The sequence below is a fragment of the Vitis vinifera genome, chromosome 1 (assembly GCF_030704535.1).
Source record: "Vitis vinifera cultivar Pinot Noir 40024 chromosome 1, ASM3070453v1".
In the NCBI taxonomy this organism is placed as follows: domain Eukaryota; kingdom Viridiplantae; phylum Streptophyta; class Magnoliopsida; order Vitales; family Vitaceae; genus Vitis; species Vitis vinifera.
Window position 1 is genome coordinate 822090 of NC_081805.1, and position 20236 is coordinate 842325.

Below are 20236 nucleotides of genomic sequence, written 5' to 3' on the forward strand. Positions count from 1 at the left end.
CTAATTTAATTCTTCAGGCACCCGCTTTCGCTTTCTATCAACGTTGTTTGGATGCTTACCAGGCTTTCGATGTTTAAGACAACACAATTGTTGCAATATTTCATCACTAGAGAACATTCTTGGGGGTGGTCGAAACTCCGGCTTACCATCGTGTTGTCTACTCCTTCGCCATCCATGATCAAGAGGTAAAAAACGTCGATGACCCATGTAACATATTTTACTTCTAATACCTAGTGATGATGTGTCTTCATTACAAACTGGACATGCTTTATATCCTTTTGTGTTCCACCCAGCCAAGTTCCCATAAGCAGGAAAGTCATTTATTGTCCATAAAACACATGCATGCATGCGAAAGTTTTCTCCTGTTGACACGTCAAATGTTTGAACACCTTCATGCCATAACTCTTTTAATTCTTCTATCAAAGGACGTAGGTATACATCAATATCTCTCCCTGGGGCTTGTGGGCCTGGAATTAGTAATGATAACATGAAAAACATCTCTTTCATACATCTCCATGGTGCCATATTGTATGGCACAAGAACAATTGGCCACATGCTATAACTATTACTCATGCTCCCAAATGGATTGAAACCATCTGTTGCAAGCCTTAATCGAACATTTCGAGGTTCTTGCGAAAACCAAGGGAATTGGGTGTCCATATCCTTCCAAGCTTCAGAATCTGCTGGATGCCTTAGGACTCCTTCCTCACTGATTCGTTTTTCTTTATGCCACCTCATATCTGATGCTGTATGCCTTGACATGAATAACCTTTGTAGCCTTGATTTTAGTGGAAAATGACGCAATACTTTTTGAGGAATTTTTTTACCTTTTCCATTACAGAACTTATATCGTGGCTCATCACACACTGGACATTTATCAAGAGTCTCATTCTCCTTCCAAAACAATGCACAATCATACTTGCATGCATGGATTGAATCATATCCTAAGCCCAAATCTCTTAACATCTTCTTAGCATCATAGTATGTCTTTGGAATGTTTGATCTTTCTGGAAAAGCATCAACTAAAACTTGGAGTAACATGTCAAAAGACTTGTCACTCCAACGATTGAGGACTTTAATATGCATTAACTTCACAAGGAATGTCAAAGCAGAAAACTTTTTACAACCCGGATACAATTCTTTATTAGCTTCACCAAGTAAGTAATCAAATTTTCCATGAGTAGTGGATTCCTCTAAGTTAATATCATTGTCTATGTGTCCACATGCATCATTTAATGCATCCACAACTTCATTAAGGATATCAGCATCAGTAGCGTCAACAATTTCTGTATCAACACCAATATCATTTTGCTCATTAGGTTGAGATTCATGTTCTTCCCCATGAAAAATCCATTTTTGATAACTTCTAGAAAACCCAAACCTAATCAAATGACGTTCAATTGTCAACAAATCATTGAATCGTGCATTTTGACAATCTCGACATGGACAACGTGTCTTGTTATCCCATCGCAAGTGTTCTTTTGCAACTTGAATGAATGACTTGACCCCTTCAACATAATCTCTAGATAACCTATTTGGCAACCACATCCAATCCCTATCCATTCTTATTATCCTGTAAATTAAAAATGAATCTCATATTCAATAAAGATAAAATATTGATTTCTATTTCTCAATCTTACATTGTTTTTCTCATATTATTTCATATGCCCAATATTGAATTCCATGAAATGTCATTTTCCCCAATATTGCACTAAAATTCAATTACCCAACTCATTGGCTTGTTTTGAATAAGATGGAAACTTGGGCTTAACCAACATAAAACTCTAACTCACCTTACATATTTTGTTATATACATGTAAATGTTAAAATCTAATGCATGAGTTGTACTTCCTACATAAATTAGGTGGTGGTTCCTATCCCATTTAGGATTGCATAATATCTAAGAGTCAATCACCAAGTTGCTTCGATCCATTTTGAGAAAAAATCGGCAGCATTTCCCCATAGTTCTCCAAGTACACGACTTGGCCAAGGCACAAACAAACTATTAGTTAGCTTAATTAAGCAACTAACAATATGTCACCTTGTCCAAATATGCACCCAGAGAACAATAGGAATAACTGTCATAATCTTTCAATATGGACAAAGCACCAATCAGTGATTGAATAAATATTATGCATTCCTAAACTGTCCAAACGGACAATTCAAGCATTATTTGAAGACAAATCACTAATCATATGCTAGACATATAAGTTGTCAACTTGAATTTGGCTCAAAGAGAGTCATTTTCATAATTTTACAACTTATTTGTCTTTAAGTATATGATAAGATACACTTGTCCTACACTAATACTTGAACGAGATATCTAAGGTTTCATGCATGTAGTTTCATTATTAATAAAAAGATGTTTGTTGTTTTTCCTAAACTTATTTTATCAAGTTTAGTTCTTCTAACTTATATTGTCTTAATATGAAAAAAAATTATAATTACAAGATAAAGATAATGGTATAATTAACATTCCAAGATATAATACATAATAAATAAAATAATTAAAAATGATTTTTTTTTAATTACAAATTATAAAGGGAATTATGTAATGTACCATTTTAACATAAGTTGTAGAAACTCTAAATAATTCATTTTGTGATAATAAAAATGTAAATGAAAAGCACTACATTTTTACCTAATCCTTGAAGCAAATCTAGGCAACAATGTGGTAAAGCACAAATAAATAAAATTATATAAACATGTCATTTATAAATTTAATTGATAGAACATATAGATGATATATAATATTAATCCATTATATAATATCTAATATATTGAAATGGATAGGTCAAAGGTAACAAATCAAATTTTATTTATTAGCTTAAAATTCTATTTTCTTATCAAAATGTATTTTCCTTAATTAAATTAACTTTAAAAAAATAACAATTTTATTTTAAATATTATTCTTTTGATTGAAATTACTTAATCCATGCAAAAATTACTCCTCCCTAATAACTACTTTATTATTTCGTATTATTTTACTAATAAAGTGAAATTAAATAAATTAATTAAAATGATGACTTTTATTTATTAATATAATGTTTGGATTAACTCACAAAAATTATTTCATTTTTTTAATATTCTTTTTTTCATTGAAATTACTTAATCCATGCAAAATTACCCTTCCCTAATAACTACTTTATTATTTTTTATTATTTTACTAATAAAGTGAAACTAAATAAATTAATTCAAATGATGACTATTTATTTATTAATATAATGTTTGGATTAACTCACAAAATTATTTCAGTTTTTTAAACTACCATAAACTAGCATTATTTTAACTAATTTTCTATAAACTAATTTTTAATAACCTAATTTATATTCTCTCACATCTAGTTTTTTCTATATAATTTGCTTGTTTCCACTCGTCAAAAATTTTATTCTACTCTAAAAACCTGAATTTTAACTAAAATTATTTTTACATTAGTTTACATTTTCAATTTCAAATTATTTTTAGCTCAACTCAAACCAAATTATTAGAAAATTTTGTTAAGAAATTAAGTCCATTGGAGAGAAAGAAAAATAAATACTTATTAAATTTAAACACAAATTATTTCAACATTTTAAGTGAAATAAAGAGAATAATCAAGTATTAACAAACATGTAAACAAATAAAAAAAAACCAATAAAAATTATAAGGGGAACATACCGGTGGTAGATTTCTGTAGTATAACAGACCTATGAAAATGGCAGATAAGAAGCTTTGCCGGCTCGGTAAACTTTGGTGGAGAATGGTGGATATGGCTTGCAAGTGGGAAACGATTTTTTAAGAAGGTAGATGAGATGGTGAAAATGGTGGAAGGTTCAGGAGGTTATGGTAGATGTGAGAGATGTGGTGGGAAGTGATGCTCTTTTTCATTTTCAAAGTTGCAGGCAAATGATGGAGAGTTGGTGAGAAAGTCTTCTCACTTTTCAAAGTCCTAGTGCTACGTGGGTGCTTGGGAGATTTGTTTTTTTCTTTTTTATTTCACTTTCTTTTCATTTCATTTCCCAACCAATACTCCACACCATCCATTGTGCCGTCTCTGCAACCAAATCTCAGAAGCTTGCTGCTACAACTCGGCGCATTTAATGCATTTCATGATGTTTTATGTTTTATATTATTTAAAATTTAGAATTTAAAATTTTTAAAATTAAAAATATAAATTAAAAATTAGATTAAAAATAAAATTGAAACTTTATTATTTGCCTATTATTGGGACTATTTATTATTTAAAATTTAGAGAATAAAAAAATAAAAAAATTAGAATTTATAAATTACAAATTTGACTAAAAATAAAATGTAAGATTTATGAGTTTTGTATTATTTAAAATTTAGAAATTTAAAATTTAAAATTTTTAAATCAGAATTCATATATTCGAAATTAGAGTAAAATAAAAATTGAAATTTAAAGTAAGGAATAAAAATCATAGATTAAATATTTTATTAAAAAACATATAAAAGTGTAAAACAATCCTTAACAAATTAGTAGCTATAATAATTGCTACTTTTGTGGCATAATTTATTATCTTAGTTTAGTAGTTAAGCTAAAGATCATTAATAAATCATAAAATTATTTAAAAATTAAACTAATCAATTGTTAATTAAGAAGTGGTTAGATACCTTACAATTTTTTTTTTATGTATATAATATATTACTAATATAGAATGCATTTTTTATTTTCTAAAATAATAATATAGTAGTTATGCATATGGTACAATGTATATGATATTTAACTTACAATCATATATTCATTAATGATATATGATATCTTTATAAACATAAACCATATTTGGAATTTACGTCAATAGAATATCTTGACAAAAATTAGGTTATTATTTGATAATTTCTAATATTAACAATTATTTAAAAACTAAACAATAATTAAAAAAAATATTTTTATTAGGTTAATCTAGGTAATTAAATATTAGTATAAATTTACTTTCAAAGTGAATAAGCCTAAGTGCAACAATTCGTGTCAACAAGTCATCTTTATCTTTTTTTCAATTTCTTTCTCTTATATTTCAAACAAAAATATCAAATGCAATAAAACACTATAAATATAAATGATATACTATTTTATGATATGTTACAATTATTTAGATAACTATATTTGTTTTACATGTTTTATTAAAAAATTGTATACAAATATAAAAACTTCTTTACAAGTTAGTATACAACATTTACTATTTTGTGATATAATTTATGATTTTATTTTTAATAAGTAATCATTTATGATAAATTAATATTTAACAATTAAAAATAAAAATTTATAATGAGATCAATAAAGTGTTCATACTTCCCAAGCTTACGAAGTTAACTATACACCACTAGGATAGTCATTTATTTGAGTTATTAAAGTGTCTACATTATATATAATTATGTTTACACCTAAATTTTATATACATTTTAAATATTAAAATATTAAGATAAAGTTTTAATAAATCTATTAATTTTAAATGTTTGATTTTATTTTCCATTTAATTTATTATTGAAAGCACAAAAATCATGAATGAAATAAAAATATAATAATTATTCACATATTATAAAGTAAATAAATTATCATTTTAACATTAAATATGCTTTCAAATACTGTTGATTATTATAAAATATTACAATTTATATCATTCATATATTAATTTCTTCATATACCCATTATAATATGTGTGTGTATATATATATATGACACATTTTTTATTTTGTTATTAATATTATAGTAGTTAGGCATATAATGCCATATATCATATCATATAATATTTAATTGCAATCATATATGTATTGATAATATATGATATTTTTTATACACACAAGTATTATTTGAAATTCTATGCAAATATAATGTCTTTATAGACATTAGGTAATTTATTTGATAATTTCAATTATGAAAAACTATTTAAAAACCAAGTAATAATTATAAAAATCTATTAATTTAAACTAGGTAGTTAAATATTAGTATAAATTTACTTTAGACGACATGATTTTGAATGAGAACAAATTAGAGGATCATTACTTATTCATAGCTAATTTAAGTTCAATACTACTATATTAAACTTGAAAAAATAACTTTTACATTGTATAATAAAAAAGATTTAAAATTATTTATGTTTGGTTAACATCATATAATAATATTGAAATTTAAATAAATTTATATTATATCTTGGATTATTTGTTATTATCTATATAAAAAAAATATAACATATATATTACACTATAAAAATTAATTGCTTAAATAATTTACCTTTTTATTATTTCATAACAATACTATTATTACATAAAAAAAACATTTAAATTTCTATAAATCTATATTCTAGTATTTAATTTTATGAATCTTTAATTAGTATTATTATTATATATATAAATAAAATATTATAATTTAAATATCAAGTCTCAAAAAATACGTATTATATTATTTTATAGCATAAACCTTTTATCTATTTGTCAATATGACTTATTACTATTACAATTTAGCAACACTATTCAGTGACAAAATTACTCATTTTGTCAGAAAATAATATATTTACTGATGAAACCATTTTGTAAGCAAATATGAATAAAAATTTGTAACTTTTAGTAAGGAAATTATTTTCGTCACAAAAAAATTGTATTTAGTAACAAATATTTTCGTTGGCAAATAGTTTTTTTTTCATCACAATAACGTTTGCGCCAAAAAAAAGCCGCTAAATTTTCCCGCCATGTCTTTTGGCGACGAAAAATTCAAATTCGTTACCAAAAGTTTTCAGAAATTTGACATTAGCAACGATATCTAAAATTTCATCGGTAAAAGTTCCTTTTAGCGACAAAATTACAATTCGCCCCTAAATTTTTGTCAGGAAAAATAAGTTTTCTTGTAGTGCTAGATAGGTAACCTAAATCCTGTAAGAGAAGTCTTAGCCATAATGCCTCACAAAGTCCTAGAGCCATACCTCTAAATTCTGCTTTTGCATTTGAACGAGCGACGACATTGTGCTTCTTACTTTTCCATGTCACAAGATTACCACCTACAAAGGTAAAGAAACCAGATGTAGATCGCCTATCATCCACTGCACCGGCCTAATCAGCATCAGTATATACTTCTATACTCTGATGATTAACATTTTTAGCGAACAAAATTCCCTTCCCAGGAGCATTCTTCAAATACCTCAAAATACGCATAACTGCATTCATATGTTGCTCTCCAGGATTATGCATGTATTGACTCACTACACTCAATGCATAAGCAAGATCTGGTCTTGTATGAGCTAAGTACATTAATCTCCCCACAAGTCTCTGGTATCTTCCCTTATCGGTTGATACTTGATTAGACTCAACACACAATTTCAGACATTCTTCTATTGGTGTATTAACAGGTTGACATCCCGACATTCCAGTCTCCTGTAAAAGATTTAAGACATACTTTCTTTGAGACAGAAAAATTCATTCACTTGATTGAGAAACTTCAATCCCAAGAAAGTATTTCAGATGACCTAGATCTTTCATTTCGAATTCTCTAGATAGATAATTTTGCAGAGCTTTTCTTTCTTCAGGATCATTTCCTGTAACTACCATGTCATCCACATATACGATGAGTGCGGTAATCTTACCATGTTGCTTTTTCAGGAACAAAGTGTGATCTGAATTACTTTGACGATAGCCAAAAGCTCTCATTGACTTTGTGAACCTTCCAAACCATGCTCTCGGGGATTGCTTCAACCCAGACAATGACTTCTTCAATTTGCACACCTTCTGACATTGCTTTTCTGACACCATGCATCCTGGTGGAAGATCTATATATATTTCTTCAGATAACTCGCCATGCAAAAAGACATTTTTCACATCGAACTGTTGTAATGACCAATCTAGGTTTGCAGCTAAAGACAGTAATACTCGAACTGTGTTGATCTTAGCTACAGGTGCAAATGTCTCTGTGTAGTCAATTCCATAAGTTTGAGTGTACCCTTTTGCTACCAGTCTTGCTTTAAATCATTCAATATTACCATCTGCCTTGTACTTCACAGTATAGATCCAACGACACCCAACTGGCTTCTTTCCTGGTGGACATTCTACGAGTTCCCATGTTTCATTCTTCTGCAATGATTTCATCTCTTCATTCATAGTTGCTTTCCACCTTGGATCAGCTAAGGCTTCCTGCACACTGTTAGGAATAACTACAGTAGATAATTGATTTACAAATGACTTATTTGATTCAGACAAACGATGGTTAGACACATAGTTGCTCATGGGATATTTGACTTTGGTAGACAATTCAGGTTCATATGTGGGTTTAGGAATACTTCTATTATGACGGTGTGGTAACCGTTTCATGAATAAATCAGGTTCCAAATTAAGAACACCTTCAATAGACGACGATTGGTTTGGTATTTCAGTGAAGACATCTTCAGACCCAAATTGTTGACCACTCATATCCAACTTACCCGCTTCTTGGTTCACTAGTTCAGATTGTCCAGATTCATTCTCCTCAGAGATATGATAATCATAATCGATAGTTTGAATTTCCTTATGGTACTCCCCCTGAAGTTCAGACTCAGATGAAAAATACATCGAATCTTTATGAAACACCACATCCATTGTAATATACATTTGTCGAGTTGGAGGATGGTAACATCGATATCCCTTTTTGTGCAATGCATATCCAACAAACACACATTGCAATGCATGGGAAGTTAACTTGGTGCGTTGGTGTTTGCGTAGATGCACAAATGCCACACAACCAAAAACACGAGGAGGTAGATTTGGGACAATTGGGGCAACTACGACATTAGTAAGAGCTTGGAGAGGTGTTTGGAAGTTAATTGAGCTGGAAGGTACCCGATTAATCAAGTATGCGGCAGATGTGATTGCTTCTCCCCAATAAGATATCGGTGTTTTTGCTGCTATCAAGGAAGCACGAACAACCTCTAACAAGTGCCAATTTTTTCGTTCAGCGACTCCATTTTGCTGGGGTGTATTGGAACAAGTAGTCTGATGAATGATGCCATGTCCTTCCAAATACTTTTGAAGATCAGAACTTTGATATTCTCCACCATTATCACTACGCAGAACCCGAACCTTTGCATTGTACTGAGTTTCAATCATTTTATGAAAATTTTGAAACAACAAGTTCACTTCATCTTTGGTCTTCATCAAGCATAACCATGTCATTCTGGTACAATCATCAATAAAAGTAACAAACCAACGTGAGCCACTCAAAGTTGGGACTTTGGATGGGCCCCAAACATCAGAATGTATAACCATAAAAGGAAACAGACTTTTGTTCAAAATTAACGGAAACGAAACACGATGGCTTTTAGCCAATTCACAAATATCACAACGGAAACCAGAAATATCACTCTTTGCAAACAAACTAGGAAACAATTTTTTTAAATAACCAAAGGAAGCATGTCCCAGACGTCGATGCCACAACCAAATTTTAGACTTTTTCTTCTCCCCCTCAGATCCATCTGCCATCAAGGCTTGTTGCAACTTATTTGAATCCTTTGACTGCAAGTCCAAGTAATAGAGTTTTCCCCACTTAATACCACAACCAATCGTCTGTCTTGTTTGGATGTCCTTAATCACACAAAATTCAGGTAAAAAAATGACAATACAAGATAAGGCTGCGGTGATTTGAGAAACTAATAAAATATTGTAATCTAAAGATGAAACAACTAAAACAGAATCCAAATTCAAAGTATCAGTAAGAGTTAAGGATCCTTCCCCAATAACTGGGGTTGTGTTACCATTGGCTGTGGAAACAATTTTTGTAAGGAAGGTCTAAGGGGTGAAACCTGTCTAGAATCAAAAGTCATATGATCTGTAGCACCAGAATCAATTATCCATGCACTATTAATAACAGGTGTAAAAGTATTTAAAAACTTACCACCATGATCTGTAGCGGCTACCAATGCAGAGGCTTTCTCAGCAACATTAGCCTCTATTTTTATTTCGGTAATAGTTGCAATCGAGGTTTTCTTGGAATCCTTCTTCCGTTGATCACGATTATTATCATTAATAACAAAGTGTTGATAGCCTAAACATGATCTAAAGGTCCATGGTTCAAACCCTCGGTTCCTCATTGTTTTCCTGGTCATACCAAGAGTCGTTGCTTTGAAATTGTGGGATATCCAGATTGGTGGGATCAATCTTATTGCATTGAGTGCATTTGAAGGTTGACTTATCAATATTAGGGCTTGTCTTAGGATGGATGATCGCTGTCGGACTACCATAGCGACAAAATATACAGGATTTCAGTTCCATGGCTCTGATACCATCTTCAAATTGATAAATGGTAGTTTTTTCCATTCATACTTTCATTCGTTCATGTACAGAGTATATATAGAGGGTAATCACCATTCTAAAAATGGGAAGAAATGATACAAGGAAAGAATAATATAAGGAAATAACAACTAATATCCTAATATCTCAACTTTCCTAATATCTCAATATTCCTAATATCTCAATATTCTTAATATCTCAACTTTCCTAATATTTAAACATTTCTAATATCTCAACAGTTGGGACTATTACTAAAGCAAGATTCAAGAAGATCAAAGAAACACTTAATGAACTAATTCAAGAGATTTGGGTTGATTCTAATGCAGGACATTCCAAGCTTGGCCCAAAGGAAGATGAAGGTGTAATAAATTTAATCCAAGCTATTGAGGGTAGCATCTGGCTTGATTGGACGTGATTTATTGCGTGGATTAATGACTGATTGACATTCCAACTCCATATCAATTAATAGACATTTTTCCTATTCTAGAACTTCTAATTTCAGGCCAAATCTACCTTAATTTTAGGCTTTTATTATTTAGAACGTTTTTTAGCTATTTTCCTAGTTTGGATATGCTAATTTCAGATCAAATCAACTTTTATTTAGGGTTTTACTATTTAGTAAGTTTTTTTTTTCATGGCATATAAATAGCATGCACTCATTGTAATAGGGGATAATTTGATTGAATAAAAAATCAGAAAAGGTGAGGCTTTGCTCTTCTTTTGGTTCTTTAAGAACTGTGAACTTATTAGGGATTCTTCTTTGTGGCGTTCAAACTTTATACCTTCGGTTTGTGATTCCATTGTAATTATTGGATCAAGGTCTGTTACTTATACTTTTGGTTCGCGTTTCACTTATAAACGTTGGGTCAGGGTTCTATTAAAAATCTGTATTTTAGCTTTCTTGGGCAATTATTCCAATACTGTTTGTTGGGTCTCAAAGCGTGTTGATTGAGGTTCGCATCATTTGGTATCAGAGCACAGGTTCTAAAATCAGTTTTCTATCCCTTTATCTTTTGTTTCCTGTAATCATCCTATCTTGTTCTTTTTGTGTTCTTTATTCCTCGTTCTTATTTTTTTGACGTGCACTAGGTTAAAATTGTGCACCAAGCTCCAAAAAAAAAAAAAAAAAGACTTTAGAAAAGAAATAGAAAATAGCAAAAAAAATAAAATTGTGTGTAGTTTCAATTCTCTCAAATCAAAATATTATTTTTTTTTGTCATCTTCCTTTGATTTAGTGTTTCTGTCATATTTTCTTTCCATTGGTAGTATTAGTTTAAATACTACAAGTTGAATTTCTTGATCAAGTTTATTAGTTTAAGCAGAGCTGAAAAGGGGAAGCTACGAGTGGAAAAAGGTAAGAGGGTGTGAGACTAATATCGGGAAAAAGCCAATTTAAGAGTGAAACACGAGTGTGAGTGCAAACACATGAGGGAGTGTTGTGAGGAATTATTTCTAACATTTTTTTTGTAGTTTCAAAAATATGTCTTCCAGGGGCGAAACATCAAATAAGGAAGTAGGGGATGAGTCATCCCTCATGTTATAGGCTATGCAACAACGGTTTGAACGCATGAACGTGGTGTTTAATGATATTTGGGATTGGATGGATAGGCAAGACGCTGTTATTGCTTCTTTGCGTGAGGAGCGTACCCAAAGAGCCCTTAGTGCTAAAAGGCAAGGAAGACGTGTGCGCGTTGATGATTCTGATGACTACCATGAGGATGAGTTTGAAGATGAAAAGGATCAAGCTTCATTGAACCATGAGGGCAGGTTTGTGCCAAGGGGAGAAAGGCGTGGTAGAGGTTTCCGAAGAGCTCCAAGATGGTAAGATGAGACTGATCGAAACCTAGGAAACATCAAAATGAAGATACCATTGTTCCAAGGGAAAAATGATCCAGAAGTGTAATTGGAGTGGGAGAAGAAGGTGAAGTTCATCTTTGAGTGCCATAACTACTCCGAGGAGAAAAAAGTGACGATTTGAGGATGAATCATTTTTAAGAGAGGGGGAATGATGAGAAACAACAAGCCTTTAAGGATCCATTGCATGTTCCAGTTGGGCCTATTACTAAAGCAAGATCCAAGAAGATCAAAGAAACACTTAATGAGCTAATTCAAGAGATTTGGGCTGATTCTAACGCAGGACATTCCAAGCTTGGCCTAAAGGAAGATGAATGTGTAATAAATTTAATCCAAGCTATTGAGGGCTAATATGGTTTGATTGGACGTGATTTATGGCGTGGATTAATGACTGATTGACTTTCCAACTCCATATCAGTTAATAGACATTTTTCCTATTCTAGAGCTTCTAATTTCTGGCCAAAGCTACCTTAATTTTAGGCTTTTATTATTTAGAACGTTTTTTTTTAGCTATTTTCCTATTTTGGATCTGCTAATTTAAGACCAAATCAACTTTTATTTAGGGTTTTAATATTTAGTAAGTTTTTTTTCATGGCATATAAATAGCATGCACTCATTGTAATAGGGGATAATTTGATTGAATAAAAAATCAGAAAAGGTGAGGCTTTGCTCTTCTTTTGGTTCTTCAAGAATTGTGAACTTATCAGAAATTCTTCTTTGTGGCGTTCAAACTTTATACCTTCTGTTTGTGATTCCATTGTAATCATTGGATCAAGGTCTGTTACTTATATTTTTGGTTCGCGTTTCACTTATAAATGTTGGGTCAGGGTTCTATCAAAAATCTGTATTTTAGCTTTTTTGGGTAATATTCCAATACTGTTTGTTGGGTCTCAAAACGTGTTGATTGAGTTTCGCATCAATTACTCCTTCTCCTAGGAACTATGGTGCCATTTGACCATGAAATTATGTCTTCCAAGCAGAAAAATAATTATATTTGAAGTATTTGAAACAGTAAAATTTTGAACTTTTAATATTATCATAAACCATTAAGTCAAAAGGCATGTTTTTATGATTATCACAATGTTAAATATACATGGTAGAAGTTGTTTTATTAATAGGATGAATACATCTAATTTGTACTTTTTTACTTTCTCTAAAATCCTTGACTTGAGAGATCTTGAGATAGACTAATTTATGACAAATTAGATGAAAAATACATCTAATAATTTTTATTAAAATTCAAATTTTATCAAATTATACATAACAAATACATATAAAATTCAATTCATTATTGTAATAATATTGTCAAAAAATTCTAACTAATTATTATGTCTTAAATCCAAATAAAATATAAACTTACAAACATACTGACAAGTATTTTTTAAAAAACTAGAGGACAAGAAAAAGTAACATACTTAATTATCATTTTTTAAAATTTTAAAATATATTTTAGATATTATAGATTATTTAGTATTAACTCTAATTTTATATGTTAAGAAATATTAAAATTTCATGAAATAATATTTTTATTTTCATATTAATATTTATTTTATTTGTTATCAATGAATGAAGCTTTTATTATTGATAAATGGTACTCTCTCTCTCTATGATTGACATACTCTACTTAGAGATAATAATATTATTCAAGTTTATAGCAATATTGTACCAACTTTATTTAGTATTTACATTTGATATTCTCTCCCTCTCTCTCTCTCTCAAGACTTATGATTGACACACTCTACTTAGAGATAATAATATGTACCAACTATATTTAGTATTTACATTTGATATTCTCTCTCTCTCTCTCTCTCTCTCTCTCTCTCTCTATATATATATATATATATATATATAAATATATAAATATATATATGATTGACATACTCTACTTAGAGATAATAATATTATTCAAGTTTATACCAATATTGTACCAACTATATTTAGTATTTACATTTGATATTCTCTCTCTATATATATATATATATGATTGACATACTCTACTTAGAGATAATAATATTATTCAAGTTTATACCAATATTGTACCAACTATATTTAGTATTTACATTTGATATTCTCTCTCTCTCTCTATATATATATATAAATATAAATATATATATATGATTGACATACTCTACTTAGAGATAATAATATTATTCAAATTTATACCAATATTGTACCAACTATATTTAGTATTTACATTTGATATTCTATCTCTCTCTCTCAAGACTTATGATTGACATACTCTACTTAGAGATAATAATATTATTCAAGTTTATACCAATATTATACCAACTATATTTAGTATTTATATTTGATATTCTCTCCCTCTCTCTCTCTCTCTCTCTCTCTCTCTCTATATATATATATATATATATATATATATATATATATAAATATATATATGATTGACACTCTACTTAGAGATAATAATATTATTCAAGTTTATACCAATATTGTACCAACTATATTTAGTATTTACATTTGATATTCTCTCTCTCTCTCTCTATATATATATATATATGATTGACATACTCTACTTAGAGATAATAATATTATTCAAGTTTATACCAATATTGTACCAACTATATTTAGTATTTACATTTGATTCTCTCTCTCTCTCTCTCAAGACTTATGATTGACATACTCTACTTAGAGATAATAATATTATTCAAGTTTGTACCAATATTGTACCAACTATATTTAGTATTTATATTTGATATTCTCTTTCTCTCTCTCTATATATATATATATATAAATATAAATATAAATATAAATATATATATGATTGACACTCTACTTAGAGATAATAATATTATTCAAGTTTATACCAATATTGTACCAACTATATTTAGTATTTACATTTGATATTCTCTCTCTATATATATGATTGACATACTCTATTTAGAGATAATAATATTATTCAAGTTTATACCAATATTGTACCAACTATATTTAGTATTTACATTTGATATTCTCTCTCTCTCTCAAGACTTATGATTGACATATTCTACTTAAAAATAATAATATTATTCAAGTTTATACCAATATTGTACCAACTATATTTAGTATTTACATTTGATATAGTATGGTATAAGCATGTGGCAATCGATGCCACCTATGTTGATTTTTCTTTTGGTAGGTAGAAAAAGCACCTGCCTACTTACTGTTTTAATTGCTTACCTAATGTTGATAAATATATATTAATTTTAAATTAAAGGATCATTGATTTTAAACTTTAATATCTATAAATGCATTTATTTATAAAATTTAATTTTTAAAGAATAAAATTTACCTTTTTTTTTTTTAAAGAAGTGTTAAATGCATCTACCTAAAATCTTATTACTTATAATTTTTTGAAAAAATAAATTTTATAAAACAAAAAATACTTCAATGGGATGCTAATAGATGAACTAAGTGCAATTTCATCAAACCTAGGAACGTGAATAAAATTAACCTATTCTTGAAACCATTGCGACTCAACTTGGAAGTTGGAACCACCGATGATCATCTAATCTCCATCACATAAATTTTAAAAGCCATAAAATTTAAAATTTTCAACCATGGAAAACTAGCATTGTTAGACATTAATGTACCAAGGTCAATATTGAACTTTCGGACTGGTATTTTCTTGAGAAAATGTCTTCTCATATATATGAAAAGAAAAATTCAATTCTTGTTAAACCAGGGGACAAGATTGTATGTGGACCAGTGACATGATCGAAGATATACATTTAGATGGCTAGATCGCCTTAAAACTTTTGAGAGAAAACGTGTGGGTTACATATATTAATTTATGACTTTTCTGTGTTTTTGCTGTAAAACGGTTGTGAATATTATTCAGGAGGGTTGGAAGAATAGTATTCCTGCTTGGCAAGTTGGATGGTGGGATTTCCATGTGTTGACTTGGTATGCATTACTGGCTATAAAATCAAGTCATCATGTTTTTACATCAATCATATCCAATATCTATCAACGAGTGGATATTCATACTCATAGTATTGTTGCAGCAATTTGTAGATTTGAGAGAAAAGAGAGAGATCATGGTCGGCCTAGAAACAGAAATAGCTGGGGCGCTTGTAGAGGGTTCTGTGACCTTTCTTCTGCAAAAAATTGATGCTATTGCAACCAGAGAATGGAATTTGAAGCAAATAAATAGGATGAAAGTCCAAGATATAGGACGAGAGCTGGGGAGCATTGAGGCCCTCCTACAAGCTGATTCAAAGGAAGATCCTGATCACCAATACGCAGTCTGGATTCAACAGGTCCGTGATCAAGCTAATGCCATCGAGGATGTTCTTGACCGGGTAAGGCTCGCTGAAGGTTCAGTGTGGTGGGGCTTGAAAATGCGTTACTCCACCGAAGAGTTGATACAGGAGATTAACACGAGTCTGCAAAACATTCAGCGGACAAGGGAGAGGTATCACAGCATGCGCTCCACTTCAACCCATACTGGCTACAGCACATACTTTCCTGTGAGAGCGGCTCCTTTGTTCACTGGCGATGTTGACACTGTGGGCATTGAGGAGCCTAGAAATCAGCTGGTTTCTTGGGCCTTGGAACCGAGGCAGAGGCTTGAGGTGATGTTCGTGGTGGGGATGGCTGGACTGGGGAAGACCACTCTTGTCAACAGTGTGTATGAGAGGGTGAAGCAGCACTTTGATTGCCATGTCTGGATCACTGCTTCAAAGTCCAAAAACAAACTCGATGTCTTATGCACCTTGTTAGTAGAGGGATTTGGGTGTTCAATTACACAGAGGGCCGACAAGGTTGCTCAGGCGCGTAACCTGCGGAAATTTCTCCACAACAAACGGTATGTTATAGTTGTTGATGATTTATGGGAAAAAAATGTGTGGGAGTCCATTAAACTTGTATTGCCAGATGATGGTAACAACAGTAGAATAATTATCACTACAAGGAGAGGCGACATAGCTAATTCTTGCAGAGATGATGATTCTATTCATATCCACAAGCTCCAGCCACTGTCCTGGGAAAATGCTAAGCAGCTCTTCCATACTAAAGCTTTCTCAAAAAACGGCGGATGTCCTTCAGGCTTGGAGGAAATTTCCAAATCCATCTTACACAAATGCGATGGATTGCCACTTGGGATTATTGAGATCGGCAAACTGTTGTCAAGAAAGGCTCAAACTGCATATGAGTGGGACAAGTTACACAATAGCCTTGAATCTGAATTGAGAAGCAGTGGTGGCCTTTCAAATATGATGAGTGCGCTGTCCGCAAGTTACGAGGATTTGCCTTACCATCTCAAGTATTGCTTCTTATACTTGAGCATGTTTCCCGAGAATAAACCAGTTAAGCGAAGAAGACTGATTCGGCTATGGATAGCTGAGGGATTTGTAAGAGAGGAGAGAGGCAAAACTCTTGAAGAGGTTGGGGAAGAGTACCTGAATGAGCTGATTGACAGGAATATGTTGAAGGCAAATGAAATGGATTTTGATGGAAGGCCAAAAAGTATGGGAGTTCATAGTCTCATGCATAAGATGATTCTCCTTGTCTCACATGAGGATAACTTTTGTTCTGTTTGCACAGGAGCAGAAGGGAACTTGACTGAGAAAACCCGGCGCCTATCCATCCAGAAGGAAGGCTTTGATGTGCCTCAGGATGAGCCCTTGCCCTGTGTTCGAACTTTTTTCAGTTTCAGTACAGGTATGGTAAACATTGGTTCGAATTTCGAGCTATTAATGGTTTTGGACATGGAAGGCACTCCTTTGGTAAACTTTCCAAGTGCCATTACAGATCTTGTGCTATTGAGGTATTTGAGTTTGAGGAATACAAATATAAGGAGCATCCCCTGGTCCCTGAGTAAACTACGGCACCTTGAGACCTTGGATCTTAAGCAGACGCTGGTAACAAAGGTACCCAAAACAGTCCTAAAACTTAAGAAACTTCGCCACTTGCTGGTTTATCGCTACAATATGGAAAGTGTCCTACCTTTTGATATTGTTCAGGGGTTCAAGGCACCAAAGAGGATCGGCGCATTGAAGAACCTACAAAAGCTTTCATTTGTAAAGGCAAGTGGGCAGCACAGAATGAGTCGGGAGCACAAAATGATACAAGGGCTCGACAATCTTACGCAGTTGAGGAAGCTAGGCATTGTAGAACTAGCAAAAGAACATGGGGCAAGCTTGTGCAACTCAATTGGGAAGATGCGAAATCTCCATTCCTTGAATGTGACATCCCTTGATAAGGAGGAGCCTCTGGAGCTGGATGCAATGGATCCGCCGCGTCTTCTTCAACGCCTCTATCTCAAAGGGCCCTTGCAAAGGTTTCCAAGGTGGGTTTCTTCTCTACATGACCTGGTGAGAATACGCCTAAAATGGTCTTCACTCACAGAAGACAACCCAATTGCAGCCCTTGAAGATCTCCCAAACTTGATGGAGCTGCAGTTACTTGATGCATACACTGGAGACCAGTTCGATTTCAACAAGGGAAAATTTCAGAAGCTTAAGATATTAGACCTTGAGAGATTGGAACGACTGAAGTTTATCATAATGGAAGATGGCACATTGCCTTGCCTACAAAAGCTGATCATAAGGCATTGCAAGGAGCTGAAGCAGGTTCCCATAGGTATTGACAACCTCAATCATCTCAATGAACTGTTTCTCTGCGATATGCCTGAGAAATTCGTGGCCCAGCTAAGGAAAAAAGTCGGTGAACTTCGCCATCTGCTTCATCGTATTTCGTATATTCGTTCATATCAAGGCCAGTCGATGGAAGATCTTTCATGAGCCATGACCATATACAGTACATCTGAGACATGCACCAGTGCAGCAAGAATCAGGTCTATATATATAACAATGTTAATTAAGGTGTAAGTTGTTGGGAGAATTATCATATGGGTGGGCTGATGTGATAAGTACTAGGAAGACTTGCTCGTATCAAGGATTTTTAGAGCACAATTTTACTATTGAATATGTTTTCTATATTATTTATAAATAAATTTGAGATTGCTGGAGTCATACATGATGATAAGTACATATAATTAATAGTACATTTCTCATGCCTGAAAAAATAGTTGTTCACTTTTGAACAATCAAGGGGACTGTTTAAAAATTTGCTATTTTTTTTTAAATTGAAATTTTTTAAAGAACCTTGTAAAAAAAATAATTTTCAATATCTCATAAATAAAAATCGTATCCTAAGGTTATTATATTGTTTTATATATGCATGGAACATATAATTAAAAACGTTGTTACCATAATAGAATGAATAATTATTTTTTGCAAGCACTCTTCAATTGAATAATATATAAATATTCAATTGACTAACATACACCTATTAAATGGAATAACTCACAATTATTCATTGGGTAATATAACACATGAAAAAATTAAACAAAAATAAATTAAATTATGTTGTAATATAATGTAATAATAGTGTATTTGTATTGTAAGTATAATGCATTTATGTCATATTTATATTTCATTACAAAATTAATAATTCTAAAAATGCTTATTTATACCCTATTGGTATTAACACATCGTATCAATATATTAACAACATTTATCTAGTGTACTGAAATTATTTAATAATTTTTGTATATAAAAAAAAAACTACAAGTCTCGTGAATTCAAATTAGTATTTCATTTGATTTTAGACATTATTTATAATATAAGTATGTTATGAAATATGGTATGATCATACAAAATTATCATTTTTATAAAAAATTTCAAAATTTTTTTAATTAGGTTTTATTGTAATGTAAGTGTATTTATATTGTAATTATAACACACTATGGAAAGGAAAAAAAAAAAAGAAAAAAGAAAAAAGAAAAATCATATAAATTTTTAAAAATGATTTTATTAGAAAAAATAAAAAATGATTAAACATTCTCCATCATTTTCTTATTCTTTTTAGATAATCTAAATGAAAAATTAAATATTTTATCTTCCTTGAATTTAATACAAAATCATAATTTATCAATTTAAAATTAATATATATATATATATATATAAAATTTATTTTTTTCTTAATAAAATTAAAAATTAGAATAAAAAAATGTAAAAAAAAACACAATAAATGATATTTTGAAAATATTTTTGTTTTAAATAGTAAATTTAAATAACAAATTATACTATCATTATATATAATAATTGTAAGGGTTAAACCCAAAATTTTGATTTAAAAT

At 30.9% G+C, this 20236-nt stretch overlaps 2 protein-coding genes across 4 annotated transcripts; one reads left to right on the plus strand and one right to left on the minus strand.

Annotated features, from left to right (window-relative positions):
* Nucleotides 1-1563, minus strand: LOC132253617 (uncharacterized). The gene has a single exon (XM_059736174.1). It carries the CDS (start codon nucleotides 1561-1563, stop codon nucleotides 1-3), a length of 1563 nt encoding a protein of 520 aa, XP_059592157.1.
* A 14505-nt stretch (nucleotides 1564-16068) lies between these two features.
* LOC100264573 (disease resistance protein RPM1) lies at nucleotides 16069-19056 on the plus strand. Of its 3 annotated transcripts, none has more exons than XM_019222907.2 (2): nucleotides 16069-17963; nucleotides 18057-19056. In XM_019222907.2, the coding sequence occupies exons 1-2, from the start codon at nucleotides 16131-16133 to the stop codon at nucleotides 18834-18836; spliced, it is 2613 nt and encodes an 870-aa protein (XP_019078452.1). In that variant the 5' UTR covers nucleotides 16069-16130; the 3' UTR covers nucleotides 18837-19056. The 3 variants fall into 3 exon arrangements, with proteins under 3 accessions (XP_019078452.1, XP_019078448.1, XP_019078443.1); XM_019222903.2 differs by having other exon boundaries at nucleotides 16069-17754; nucleotides 17845-19056; XM_019222898.2 differs by having other exon boundaries at nucleotides 16069-17559; nucleotides 17638-19056.
* The last annotated feature ends 1180 nt before the right edge of the window (nucleotides 19057-20236 follow it).

Coding starts and splice junctions, on each gene's coding strand:
- LOC132253617 (XM_059736174.1), bottom strand. CDS start 1,563: ATGGATAGGGATTGGATGTGGTTGCCAAATAGGTTATCTAGAGATTAT.
- LOC100264573 (XM_019222898.2), top strand. CDS start 16,131: ATGGTCGGCCTAGAAACAGAAATAGCTGGGGCGCTTGTAGAGGGTTCT. Junction 17,560..17,637: donor TTTTGATGGAAGGCCAAAAA/GTATGGGAGTTC, acceptor CTGTTTGCACAG/GAGCAGAAGGGAACTTGACT.